Source organism: Glandiceps talaboti, chromosome 9 (assembly GCF_964340395.1).
Source record: "Glandiceps talaboti chromosome 9, keGlaTala1.1, whole genome shotgun sequence".
Lineage (NCBI taxonomy): Eukaryota > Metazoa > Hemichordata > Enteropneusta > Spengelidae > Glandiceps > Glandiceps talaboti.
In genome coordinates, this window is record NC_135557.1 from 22,056,546 (window position 1) to 22,071,138 (window position 14,593).

The following is a 14,593-nucleotide window of genomic DNA, read 5'->3' on the forward strand; positions in this document are numbered from 1 at the left end:
TCAAGGCATAAATGTATTCTCAAATGAACAGCTGACTGCAAAATTCATAGCTACAAATTGTATGGAATGGCCGGCTCACAAATCTGACGTTGTAATCAGTGTCTTTCGAGCTCGAAAAAAAATGGCGGCGGCAGATGTCTCGTTGAGAGAATGCCATGTGCACCCAGTCGTTCTGTTCAGTATTTGTGATTCGTACGAAAGAAGAAACGAAGATGCTAAACGTGTCATCGGAACTTTACTAGGTAGGTCCACGATAATGAACCTCACTCGGAGGTCTTTATAAGTCACGCCACAACTGTCAGTTAGGTTCCTCGTGTATTTTTATGCCATTGAAATTGAAACTTGTCAGAAATGGACGAGCTTTTCCCATGCGTTTTCTTTGGTTAATTCAAATATATTGTACGTTGATACGCTTCTCTCGTATTTGTCTTCTAACGATGTTTTCGAAATCGTGACTGACTCCCCGATGTGGACTAGGATTAAGGAAATGTAGATTGAATTGCTAGACGTTCATTTTTTAAGACAATACAATATGACAAATTAATACAAATGGCCGACCATATATTGGTTGACAGATTTCGTAATACCACCACTGTCTTACTCCTAGTACATACTTTCCATATGTTTACCGTAACTTGGCTAATAAGCACAATGGTGAAATAAATAATTAAAAGATATATTATAATAGAAATTCCTAAAATATTCTTTTGCAGTTCTATTGACACCTTGTAAGGTGTAACTGTGAACAATTTACTTAAATTATTAAGGGGGCACAAGGTGTTTGTGTGTGGAGGGGGAGGGGTCAGATGATAGGGACACAACCTGCTCAGACTAATACATGTGATAGACCATTAAGGTTGAAGTGATCCTGAACCCGTGGACAGATGTTACGACTGACATGGCAGACTTTTTTCCATTATTTTTAATGATACATTTGATATTAGAAGCTCATTAAACTTCTAGAAATTTCTTACAGTGTGATGTCATATGTGTCAATAGTTAAAGTATTGGGGGGGGGGGAGTAAGGGGGTAAACATGGCATACATTTCCCTTATAAGCTACAATTATTTTCTTTTTGTTTGAAATCATGGTAAAATGACTGGGAAGCCCTGGTAGTTATATACCTCCTTTTAAACCAAAGACACTGCACTTACAAACATATATAAAGTATGTGTATGTCCACAGATTAAATACAGAAGACGTAAGTTGTCCTAGATTTCAAAATTTTTTACTGTTCTTGGAACACCAGTAAAATATTAAGTTTGCATACTTATGTCTTTTCCAAAAAACACAAAATATCACACAACTATCTAGTGTCCCAAAAGGAGGACTGCAGTAAATTCTAAAATTCTCTCAGTAGATTTGTTATACTAAGTGACCCATCTTTAAATTCAAATATCAGACACCAATCAAGAATAACTACTTTCTCAATAACAGAAATATGTACATGAGAGTACTACATTTTATTTGTATATTTGTACAGGTACAAATGTTCTTGGAATGGTTGAAGTCACAAACTGTTTCTCTGTACCACACAATGAATCTGAAGATGAGGTAAATGTTTCTTGTGTATTCTATCTGAGGCGAAAAACAAAATTGTTTCTGGTCAAGACAGTTTGTCTAATGTGGTGCAACGACATGCATTTTTTTTTCAATCTCAACAAACCTGTCACTCAATCTACTATTGATGACAGTTACCGTATGTGGGACAGATATCATTCGCTTGTTCATGATTGGCTCTGCAGTTGTCTTCACTAAAGTAGGGGGGGGGGGGGTATTTTTGTGTTTCTCCCACAGATCTGCAGACTGCATGAGCTGGACAAACACACACACAAAAGCCTGACTAGAGGGTATTTAAGTGATCCGTGCACTGACCAGAAACAATTCTTTTTTTGGGCCTTATTTGTTGTAAATGTTGTAATGAGAATACATTGTAATAGCTGTGATAACTGTGCCTAACAAAACGATTGTCTACCACAAAAGGTAAAACCGTACCTGATGATGGCATGTGTAGTTTTACTGATAAGACCACCCTAATTTCACAACATGAGAATGTAACATTGGCCTTTAACTTTAAGACAGTACCTGACAAATCTCAATATTTGCCTACATTATAGACTGTGTCATTAATTGCAGGTTGCAGTTGATATGGAGTTTGCCAGAAATATGTATGAACTACACAGGAGAGTTAATCCAAATGAGACAATTGTTGGGTGGTAAGTAATCCTCTTGTTTCACAATTGACATCTGTGATATCACTTTTAGTGAAGACATATGAACACTGCGGATAAATCTGATTAAAAACTGATGATGTGGCTGGTTGGATGTACATTTTGTATTGCCCTTATCTCCATTGTGTTGACATTTGAAAGAAAGAAAAAAAGGTTTTTTGATGAACTCTGATCAAGGAAGAGAAATGTGGTCATAATTATATTGTTACTATTAACAATGCTATGAGGCTTGAGTGAGTACTTTTGGTATTTGCATTCATGTGTGCAGTGCTTTTTGTAGCATTTCACTCCAATAACATTTTGAGACTCATTGGTGATGAAGTTCTGTTAAATTTAATATCATTATTGTCAGTTGTACTGCAGTGCCATTGTTGCTAGTATGCTACAGATATGCTACAAGCATTGACATTACAGAGTATTCTGTTTTACGGGTATGCTACAGGTATTGACATTACAGCATTCTGTTTTACGGGTATGCTACAAGCATTGACATTACAGAACATTCTGTTTTACAGGTATGCTACAGGTATTGACATTACAGAGCATTCTGTTTTAATTCATGAATACTACAACAGAGAATGTAACAATCCTGTACACATCACAGTAGATACAGCATTACGAGATGGTAAAGCTTCAGTCAAAGGATGGCAAAGGTAGGTTTTGAACAAACAATTCTAATATGAGAATATGACAGAACCCCATGACACGTGAGTGCAAGTGTGGTGTACTTGGTGTATGTACACAAATGCTTGCAGTGTTCTCTGCAACTGTACTTTCAGAAGCATAGTGAGTGAAAGTGCAGCAGAAAACACTGCAAGTCGGAGTGCAAATACCCCTGAGTACCCACACTGGATCTCACGTGGCATGGGGTTCTGTTATTATTACATATGTTTTTCTGAAACGGCACATTTCCATTAAGTCATAAAAATCATACATGGTTTCATGTGTAGCGAAACATTACATCCTCATTTGCATATCATTTGCATGCAGGTATGCAATAATGGTTTCGATATTGCAATGAAGTGAAATTAAAGTAGACAAAGAAAGAACAGGTGTGGAGTACAGTCACAGATCTCAAACGTCATGTTATCTCCTCTCTTCTGCTGGACAAACAAAGATTTCACGAAAATTCAGTTCAAGATCTTTGGTCAAGATATTACAAGAGGAATATGCCGACAGTTATCTATTGGTCAAAATAATTTCTCTGAATTTTCTGTGTGCACACAAAATCAGCATTTACCAGGTACCTGTACATATAGTGTGTTTAGTCAATAATGAAAGTAAATACAGTGAATTTATAGTTACTGTACAATTTTATTTTTATCTTTTAGTCAAACCATGGGTGTCACTGGAAAGACACAGGGTGTTTTATTTACTCCAGTTCCAATACAAATAATATTTTATGAACCTGAAAAAGTTGGAGGTAAGAAGTTTATTTAATCTTCTGATTCTGTGTTTTAACTCAAAGTTGTATTGTAGAAGGTAAAATGTGGTCAGTTATGTCACAGCCAGCCAATGCAAAATGTAGTGCATGGTGTGCCATAGTCTAGCTGCTATACCACTCGGGCTATTCTGCTAACTCCAAAAAGTGACCAAATGTCACCAGTGAGGGCAGTATTTGAATTCTAGAGACACTAGAGTAACATCTCCAAGTCTTGTGGTTTCAAAATAGTCAATCCTGGTTTTCCTAACTTGTTATATTTTGTACAAATAAATACAGCCCACCACCACCGCCCCCACCCCACCCCCACCCCCACGCCAGTAGAAAGAGGTTTAAGTATATTTTACTCCTTAGTAATATCTTTTCATACTGAATCCTCTTTCTCCCAACTTCCACTTAGTTTTGCACAAATAAGTACCCCCCTTGGGAGAAAGAAGATTAATCACAGAATGTTCTCTGTCATAACAGGCATGTGTATTTGACAAACACAAAATACTTATTATCCAGTAAAAGTACATGTATCAATCTATTCACACTGATTACATTAAATAAAGATTCAATGAATTCAGTCAAGATTTTATTTCTAACCTTGTTGTTTTTACTGCACAGTTGACATGTTGATAGATGGAAAGTCTACAGGACGTCGAACAGTTGATGTTGTCAATGATCTAGAACATGTTGGTAAAGCTGCTGCTAAACTCCAGGATATGTTGGTTATAGTTATAAATTATGTGGATGATGTTTTGGTAAGTGTCAGTTAGTTACAGGTTGTATTTTCTGCTTTGTTACTCCACAACAATTTAACTTTCTACTGTGTACACATACAATGCTATATGGATATACACATGGTACATGCTATGCATACGAAGGTGATCTGACAATGTCATAACTACATTATAACTTCAGCCACCAGCATAGAAACTTACAAGACAAAACTAAAAATTATATAACATGTGTTCTGAAAGATATAATGTTTCATTCATTCATTCGCCACCACTGAGCAACGTAATATTTTAGATTTCATCGAAATGTAAAGTGAGCATGTTTATGGCACTAGAGATACTCTGTTTATTTCTAATACCATGCTTGTTTTCAGAATGTGAATATGTTGGTCTTAGTTCAGCTGGTAAGATATCAGCTGATAAAAACATAGTGTATGATTTTATTCATTTTTGTTAGGCTGGTAAAATATTAGCTGATGAAAACATACATAAATTATAATTGTATTTATTTTTCCTAGGCTGGTAAGATATCAGCTGATAACAACATAGGCAGATATCTACTAGACTTGGTGAATACAGTCCCTCAACTTGAACCTCGAGAATTTGAAGAAATGTTGAATAATAACATGAAGGTAAGAACAAACATCTTGTCTGTGATGTAGTCTTGGTTACCCAGACTCCCCATCGATAGGGACTCTCACTTATGGCTACTGCTGCCCAGGGAGTCTGGGAAAATAGTATTCAAATTTTATGTGACTTTTACTTTCAGTCAGAATGCACAAATTATGTAAATACAGCCATAAATTGGGTAGGTAAATTGTAATATTTGAAATTACCGTTAACGGGTATCTGTTGTGACTTTGATGAAGTAGTTTGTTTATTGTGTTACCATTCTTTTAAATATATTGTATGTACAGTGCCTTTGATTATTAGAAAATAGAAAAGGCACTTTAGCAAATAAATAAACTGTAAATTTTAATTAGTAACATCGATGCTATGTATTCGATGAAGACTTGTTCATATTTATACAGTTTCAACCTCAAATGTATCGTTTCTGTAAAAAAAAAAAAAAAAAAAAAAAAAAACACTTCTAAGTATAACGTTTTATTATGTTCTAATTACAGGATCTATTGATGGTTGTGTATTTATCAAATCTTGTCAGTACACAGTTACAACTTAGTGAGAAGATTAACATGCTGGAGATAACCAAATAAAGACTTTAATAAAGTGAAACTATATGAATATCACTAGAAATGAACCAATGAACAGAGTTATCTAACTTGTGACTGATGAAATGAGCTGTCAAATATTTCACCTGGTATTGATAAAGTACCCTTCAATGTCTGTACCAGTTAGTTTATAGTCAATAAACTTGTACACTTCCTCTATAAATCAACTGTCTGTGTGTTTTTTCTGTGTAAATCAACTGTCCGTACATTTCTCTGTATAAATCGATTGTCGGTACACTTTTTTATTCCTTCACCTGTTCCAGTTCCAAGATGCATTGCGTGAGACACCATCACATATGTGGGTAACTTTAGGTTTGTTTTGTTTTTGTTAAATTTGAAATAACATTTTCATCATGAAAAGATGAAAATTTATAATGACGCAGAAAGTTTTGAGTAATTTTATTGCACAAATTCTAAACACTATCAGAGGCAAGGTTTTACTTGTAAATCCAATGGTACTGTCAGGTGACAATCATCGCTTGATGTGTACAGACTTCTGTGTACAACAAAATATGACTTTGATTTATATGAAGGCATGTGATGCATCATGGAACCAACAACATATCCATTGGTTGTATTTACTGTTGTACCAGGACTATCACACAATGTCGCAGAAACTCAATAAACGAACATCGTTCATTCAAGACAAAACACCCTCCACCCTTCCCCATAAACGAAAGTTCACAAGTGTGACATTGACACGTTTATAGACGATATAAAGTATGGTGAAAACTTTGCAGTCACACCATGCACCACTATGGTCGATGCATACAATGTAAAAACCTGATGGTAAACATGAAGTACCAACCTTGTGAACATGTTTACTGAGATGATAGTAAACACATTAAAATACAACCGGAAACCCAGCACTGTATGTGACAGAAATAAATGTACTTATCAACTTCTCAGTATATACAGAAGCTATGATCATTGAAGATGTGAAAGTTGGTTAGAAGTGCGAAATGTGAATTCAGCTATTGCATTGGTGCCAGAACCCCCCACCCCCCACCCCCTGCAATGGGAGAGACGTTCATTTATTGAGCTTGTGTGACATTATGTGATTGTCCCCAAGTCTGTGTCTGTACTGGATACTCACAAATGTGTACATACAACGTGCATGTATTTATACGTATGTACATACACCATAACTGCATACCTACCTACCTGCCTACCTACCTACATACATATATACATACATACATTATATGCATACATACACACACACACATCCATACATACATACATACATACATACATACATACATACATACATACATACATACACACATCCATACATACATACCCACATACATACACACACATACATACATACCCACATACATACATACACACATACATTACATACACACATCAATACACACATCCATACATAACTACATACCCACAAGTACACACACACATACATACACACACATGCATGCATGCATGCATGCATGCATGCATACATACATACATACATACATACATACATACTTACATACATACATATATACATACATACATACAAATGTGTGCATACAGTGTGCATGCATTTATACGTTTGTACACACACCATAACCATAACTACATATCTACCTGCATATCGGTACCTACCTACCTACCTACCTACCTACCTATCTACCTACCTACGTACATACATACATACATACATACATACATACATACATACATACATACATACATACATACATACAGAGTTGGGTTGATTTGACAAGAAATATGTAGTTTATTCAATACACTTTATATTCTTGTACACAGAAAATTAGTTTTCAAAAGTTTTGTATAAATCTAATGATGATAAATGAAAAATAACAGTTCTACAATCAATTGTTTTATAAATCAAAAGATCCCAAATAAATATTGAGCTTGTGTGACATTATGCGATTGTCCCCAAGTCTGTACTGGATACACACAAATGTATGTATTTATACGTATGTACATACACCATAACGGCATACATACCTACTACCTACCTACATACCTACGTACGTACGTACGTAGGTATGTACATACATACATATATACATACATGCATACATACATACATACATACATACATACATACATTATATGCATACATACAGACACACACCCATACATACATACACACATACATAACTACATACCCACAAGTACACACATACACCTCCACATATACACACACACACATACATACATACATACATACACACACACGCCATGCATGCATACGTACGTACGTACGTACGTACGTACGTACGTACGTACATACATACATACATACATACATACATACATACATACATACATTCATACATACATACATACATACATACATACATACATACATACATACATACATACATACAAAGTTGAGTTGATTTGACAAGAAATATGTAGTTTATTCAATGTACTTTACATTCTGGTACACAGAAAATTAGTTTTTAAAAGTTTTGTATAAATCTAGACAAATAATGAAAACTGAAAAATAACAGTTCTACAATTAAATATGTCAAATTTGAATTAAAATAACAATATGGATGAGGATTGGGTATTTATTTGTGTTTTTTAAGTTATAAAACAATTTTATTATAGCTGCCTACTGGAGAAATTGATGAGAAACAACGTATGTCAAGTCTGTTTGTAAAAATCTGTTTGCACTGTACATGTATTGAGTTACAAACACAGACTTGACATAATATTGGTTCACATAGATTTCTCCAGTAGAAAGCCATGATAAAATTGTTTTATAAATCAAAAAATCCCAAATAAATACCCAATCATCATCCATATGGCCATAATAACAATATGATACAAAGGTGTAAAGAAGTAATGATAATGTAAAACCAGTAAAAAAAATACTGAGTCTTTCTTTGTACTGAGATTGTGATAGGGTAATATAACAAACTCTCATAATTAATTTCATTTGACTCCAAAAAATATTGAACTGTTCTTACATTCTCTCCTTTTCATTATTGAAGTTTCTAAAATTTTACAAATGATTCAAAGTAAATCATATTTCGAGTGCTTGCAATCTACTGTACAACTGTCTGTGTAGATCGTTGTGTGGAGGAAGCTCTCATGATTGCAAAAATCGTTATAGCGCCCCCAAGTGTTCAAAATATAAAAATCACTCCGTAGATCACAAGTCCTGAGAAAAATCAAAGTATATGAGTATATGAGTATATCTATAAAATATAAAATAACTTTATATTTATAAAGTCAATACAGTAATATAACATGACACATCACACCATAAGAACGCGTTATTGTAGTGGACTACTTTCTTTAGAGCGGAATTTTTTTTCAACCGCACAACGCCCTCTAAGTCAAGTGCGGCGTAGAGTTTTCATTTGATAACATGGCGGCAATGTGTTGACATTGTGAATTGGATATGAATTTTGATTTTAAATTGTTAAAAATATTTAATTACTAAATTTACATCAAATATTTACATGGGATAATTCTACATAAATTACAGGATATGCAGGTAAGATTTTATAATTTTTTTACACACACAAATGTCATTTTCTGGTGGGTAAATTGTCATCACAGTGTTGTAATTGTTCATACAATCATTTAGAAGGAACAATTTCACAAATATTGTCAAAATTTTGACAAAAAAATTCACAATTTTTTCTCAATTTTGGTTTAATGTTGTCTAAAATACATAGCGACTGCCATAGAGGTGCATGGTTATGGAAAATAAATTGTCAAAATTTGAAAAAAATGTGAAATTGTGTCATGGTGGGTTGATGTTTGTATGTTTTACAAGGTTAACACTGTGATGTAGTCATAGCCATAGATACTATGTGTAATAAAAATCTTGGTTGTCTTTTCGTCACTGATTTCTATGAACAAAGGTGACCATATGTCAGAGTGTACAACTACAAACTCTCTATTCTCTGTTACCATAACAACTCTATCATTGCCATAATCACAAATATAAATATTATTTCTTTTATCAACACACAGTCCAGTGGCATAAAAGCTGTGATCATATGAAGATATAAACTTTAGATTTGAATCATAAAAATTTATCCCATTGACATGTGACATAACAACCTTCTGGTCACTTGTTACAGCCACTGACCAGGGGTAACTAAACTGACCTTCACTCTGAACTTGACCTTTAACCTCTGTAACCTTGTCTCCCATTGTTGTGAACTTAATCAGTCTATGTCCATTGTTGTCAGTAGCTAATACAAAGTTACCCATGACAGTTATACCAAATAGATCTTCATTTTGACAAATAATTCTGATTATTTTCTTATTTTGATTTGTCACAATAATTTGTTTATTACCATCATCATATATGAAATATTGGTTGTCATGGGATACTGCTATGACCCATGGTCTGAAGGGATATGGAAATTCATCTGTAAATGTAATAAAATCAAGACATTGAAATTCTTTGTTTAAAATCTGAATTCGTTGATTCCCTTTGTCACAGACCAGTAGTAAATCAGTTGGAGTCATGGCCATACCACAGGTATTGTTGAACTCTGCAGGACCTTTACCTCTCCGGCCAATTCTTTTCACTGACCACTCAGTACCTATGAAGAGGTCAAAGATTAAATCAAGGTAAGTCAACAACAATACAACATTTTGAAATAATACTTTTTTAAGAATAGAAAAATAACTTTCAATATAGAATTTTATCACCATAGTTACTTGAATGTATGTTGTTAGTTGCATATTTACACTATTTGTATATAAATTACTCGTTGCTATGGCAACGATTCATCATACAAAAAATAAATACCTCCATAATGGCTTGTCTATCTACTAAAGAGTCACACCCTACCTCTATAAATAACAGATATCAGTATTTCAGTGATTCATTACATTTGAGTACTGAAATGGATAGTGCCTGGTTGCCATGGAAACACATTTTCAAGAAATGGTACAAAATTGCTTTTTCCCCTGTAGTTTTTTATGGGCCATAGTTAGATTAATTGTTTTTTCGAATATAACTTGAAGAAATATTTTTTTTTCATTCAATATGAAAATCTATACAATATATTTTTTTCATTGATATATTTCCATGGTAACGTTAAAATATACATATTTTGTGTTTAAAAAAGTTAAAAAAATTATACTTCTCTTTTGCATCTAACGTGCTTACCAATTGTAAGAATTTAATACATTTATTATCATGTAATTTTTCTGAATATTTGTGGAATTATTTAAAATTTGTTACCATAGCAACCATAAAATTGTCTTATGTACACATACTTGTAAATATTATTCCCATATCTATGGATTTTTGTTGAAATTAAAAAAATATCAACAATGCACCCTTGCACTTGAAATTTGATGTTATACTAAGTACATGTATATATTTTCACTGTTTGCAATAAAAATTACTTGTTACTATGGCAACCACTACATTTCAAAGTGAGATATTAGTTTCATAGTCTCTATATTCTAGTCCCCATCCCCATGATTAACCAGTATTGTTATTTTAATATTTCATGATTTTCAAATAAATAACTAATGTTATGACAAGTGGAAGCAATTGTTGCCATAGAAACACTTTGGCCAGGAATGGTACAATATTTGTTTTTTCCCTTGTGTATTATACACAGTTTAGATAAATGGATTTTTTTTCTCGAAAAATGTGTCAATTTATAATTTTCACTTTTTACGATATAAAAAGAGTTACAATTTGTTTTGCCCAAATTCCCGTTTCCACGGTAACATGAAAATAGATGGGCTTTATTAAATGTATTAAATACTATTTTTACATGTTGTACAGAGATTTTGAACTTATTAATGTTTGAAATATTTTGATCTCCATATAATTTCATATTTTCTTTTGATGATTTGTGTGGAGTTATTTGTTACCATAGCAACCCTTAATGAGTCCTCATCAGCAGTGGATCATTCTGGTTTATTTGTACAAATTTGAAAGTTTACATTTTGGTTTTTTTATGTGGTTCACTTTCTATGAATATTATCCGTTCACATTATGACAGTTCTGGAGAAACACATTATTTTGTAACCATGGCAACGTTTCTGCTACTTATCATAAACGATGTCTTTCATGTGTCACAAGATATTGATATGTAAATGTCTTTTGTAGTCCCATGTCCATAGACTACCAATTCTTGTCATGGGACAACCATAAGTTCCAGCTGGTAGTCCACTCAAGCTACCACTGATTATGTGATGATTTAAAGGATGGAAGACTTAGGGACATGACATATTTTTAATGACACAATTATTTCCAAAGGAGGAAATCTGTTTTCAGTTCAGGAATATGAGACTATTGGTCACCATTGGCTACAACTTTCTAAAATTGGTAGCACACGGGGACAACCAGTCTACAAAATAGTTAATTTTGAGCCCTGAAATGGAAACTTAACCTGTTAATTCAAACTTACCAAATTATCAATTCATACATTTCCATGGAAATGAATATTACATGAATACTCAATTATAGATGTGTATTTTTTTCTTCCGAAAGTAATGAAAAAATGCACCGTTGATATTCTGTACATCAGTTTTAAATTAAAATCACTCTTTAGTTGTTGATCATGTCACCATGACATAGGAATACAATCGCCATTTAAACCTAAAATGTTAATGTACTAATATTCAGGCTGTGTAATCAACATTACTTGTTGCTATGGTTACAGATATCTGTCAACATCTAAATATTGATAATATTTCTCCAATAGTTTGAAGAGAATTGTTAATTTTAAAAAAAATCTTTTATAACATTTATTGTTTTAATTTTATGATTTTATAAATGTTTAATTATATCATTTTATAAATGTTGCATGAAAATAGGACTTTGTATGAAAACACACTTTTTAAAATTTGGCCAAATTTTGTGTCTCACTATTTTAGTTTTTCTGACATCTGATTAGGTAGATATGTTGGTTATTTCATTTTGGAATATTGCAAGATTGATTTTGAAATTAAAATGGGAAATTAGAAAATACACTTGATCTTCTTTTGCTGATAGCTGTTTCCATGGCAACATTACAATATGGATTTATGTCTTCTGTAACAGACTTATGGTGATCATAATAAAATTAATTTAGCATATTTCAGATCTTTCAGATTTAATATACAATTCATTCTGTCGGAAACAATATACATGTATGTTGCATTATGCTGTCAGTTCAAATGAATCATGAGTGAACAAACTATTTATAAGTCAGTAATTATGATTAGGGTTGGGTTCTTCTTTTGGTACATGTGGAAATATTATTTCTGAAAGGAAAGACATTGAAATCCATTCTGAACCTCAAACATTCTATTTTACTATGCCTCCACTCTACTGTTGCAGTCCTGTAAAGTGTTTTATATTTTATTCATCAGATGCAAAGTGGATATATGAAATGTTGGGAGATGAAACATCACTTTCAACAAGGGTGAAAAGGAACTAAAATGGTTGGAAAAGATATTTAAATAAATGCAAACTCTGTCCACTGGTTAAAAGGCAACCACACCAGATACTTATGGCAAAGTATAAGACTAGAAAGTAAAAGTTGGGAAGTCATGGCAACAAAATAGGCAGAACCTAGACAAACCCGTGGCCAAGGTCACAAGGTGAGTGTTCTACAGACGGTGTAGGCTGTATAACTCAGCCATATTTCACTCACAAGATGACTATGTGTCTTTGTTTTGGAAACTTCTTGGTGGATAACTCACTTAGATCATATATGCATGCACTGTGCATTAGTTGTCAGGCCTGGGTGAAACTAGGACATATTGTGAACTGAGAAGGAAAGCCTTGACAGTTCTACCAAGACATCATTTAACTGTAACTCAACTGTATGATAACTTGTCTATGTTTAACTCAAAATTATGACTTATTTCAATAGTGTTGAGAAAGACTTGATCTGGGTTACCAGGGTAACTACATGGAGATTTGAAGAACTCAAAATTATTACTTATTTCAATAGTATTGAGAAAGATTTGAACTTGGTTACCAGGGTAACTACGTGGAGATTTGAAGAACTCAAAATTATTACTTCTTTCAATAGTATTGAGAAAGATTTGAACTGGGTTACCAGAGTAACTACATGGAGATTTGAAGAACTCAAAATTATGTTTTATTTCAGTAGTGTTGAGAAAGATTTTAACTGGGTAACTACAGGAGATTTTGGAAGAACTCAAAAAGTATTGCATATTTCAGTAGTATTGAAGAAGATGTGTTCCTTTCACTTGATAAAATGTACTTTTTTTCTCTTCATTCCGTTGACAATTATTTGTTCATGTTATTATTTCTTTCCTTTGGTTCTGTAACAACATAATTCCTACTTCACAACTTATTGTTCAAATCTTTGATTTCTCTTCTTTTTCAGACTGAGTGGTAGGTTTTTAATGATAAATGGTGGACAAATTCACAATATATGCTAAGATGAGTTGTTTTGACTGATACTAAATCAAGAAGATCCTACAACTGATAAAAGAACTATATATAGGACAAAATATCTGAAGTTGTTAGTGTTTGTCATTTACTTGTCTCAGCCTTCTCTAGATACAACCAGTCAGGCACACCAAATATCTCATTTTAATCTCATAATTTGTAAGATGAGATTTTGTATTCATAGATTGCAATAATTTGTGGGAATGTCATGTTATTGTTAATACCAAATATACTGATGAAAGATTGAATGTTACAAATGATTCCAACACTTTGACTTTGTTTGATCACAGAGTATGGTATTGAATTGAATGATACTACTAACAACCACATGTAATTTGGTAATCTAACTTGTACAAGTTTAAGTCAGCCTATGTTTTGAATCTGTACTTTAAATGCACAATGTAGAGTTTAATTTAAATTCAAAATAATGATTGTCTGGTCTTTTATATGATTGAGTGTTTTTGTGTGTTGATTGCAACTAGATGAAATGTGATGAAGTCTGTCAGAGTTCTCTAGTAGTTTCATAGGGTTTCCCTTCCAGCAATGAAATAATAAAGTTAGATCAGACTCTCGCTGTACAC

The 14,593-nt window shown here is 33.1% G+C and overlaps 1 protein-coding gene and 1 long non-coding RNA gene across 2 annotated transcripts; both read left to right on the forward strand.

Annotated features, from left to right (window-relative positions):
- The first annotated feature begins 113 nt into the window (after positions 1-113).
- On the forward strand, positions 114-5,774 carry LOC144440285 (eukaryotic translation initiation factor 3 subunit F-like). Its single transcript, XM_078129635.1, has 8 exons — positions 114-242; positions 1,484-1,554; positions 2,137-2,216; positions 2,747-2,884; positions 3,563-3,654; positions 4,282-4,418; positions 4,913-5,026; positions 5,519-5,774. Exons 1-8 carry the CDS (start codon positions 122-124, stop codon positions 5,606-5,608), a joined length of 843 nt encoding a protein of 280 aa, XP_077985761.1. The 5' UTR covers positions 114-121; the 3' UTR covers positions 5,609-5,774.
- Positions 5,775-8,988: 3,214 nt separating this feature from the next.
- LOC144440518 (uncharacterized) lies at positions 8,989-14,310 on the forward strand. Its single transcript, XR_013481209.1, has 4 exons — positions 8,989-9,113; positions 10,077-10,207; positions 12,959-13,189; positions 13,948-14,310. It is a non-coding gene; the product is annotated as an uncharacterized LOC144440518 (long non-coding RNA).
- Positions 14,311-14,593: the final 283 nt, after the last annotated feature.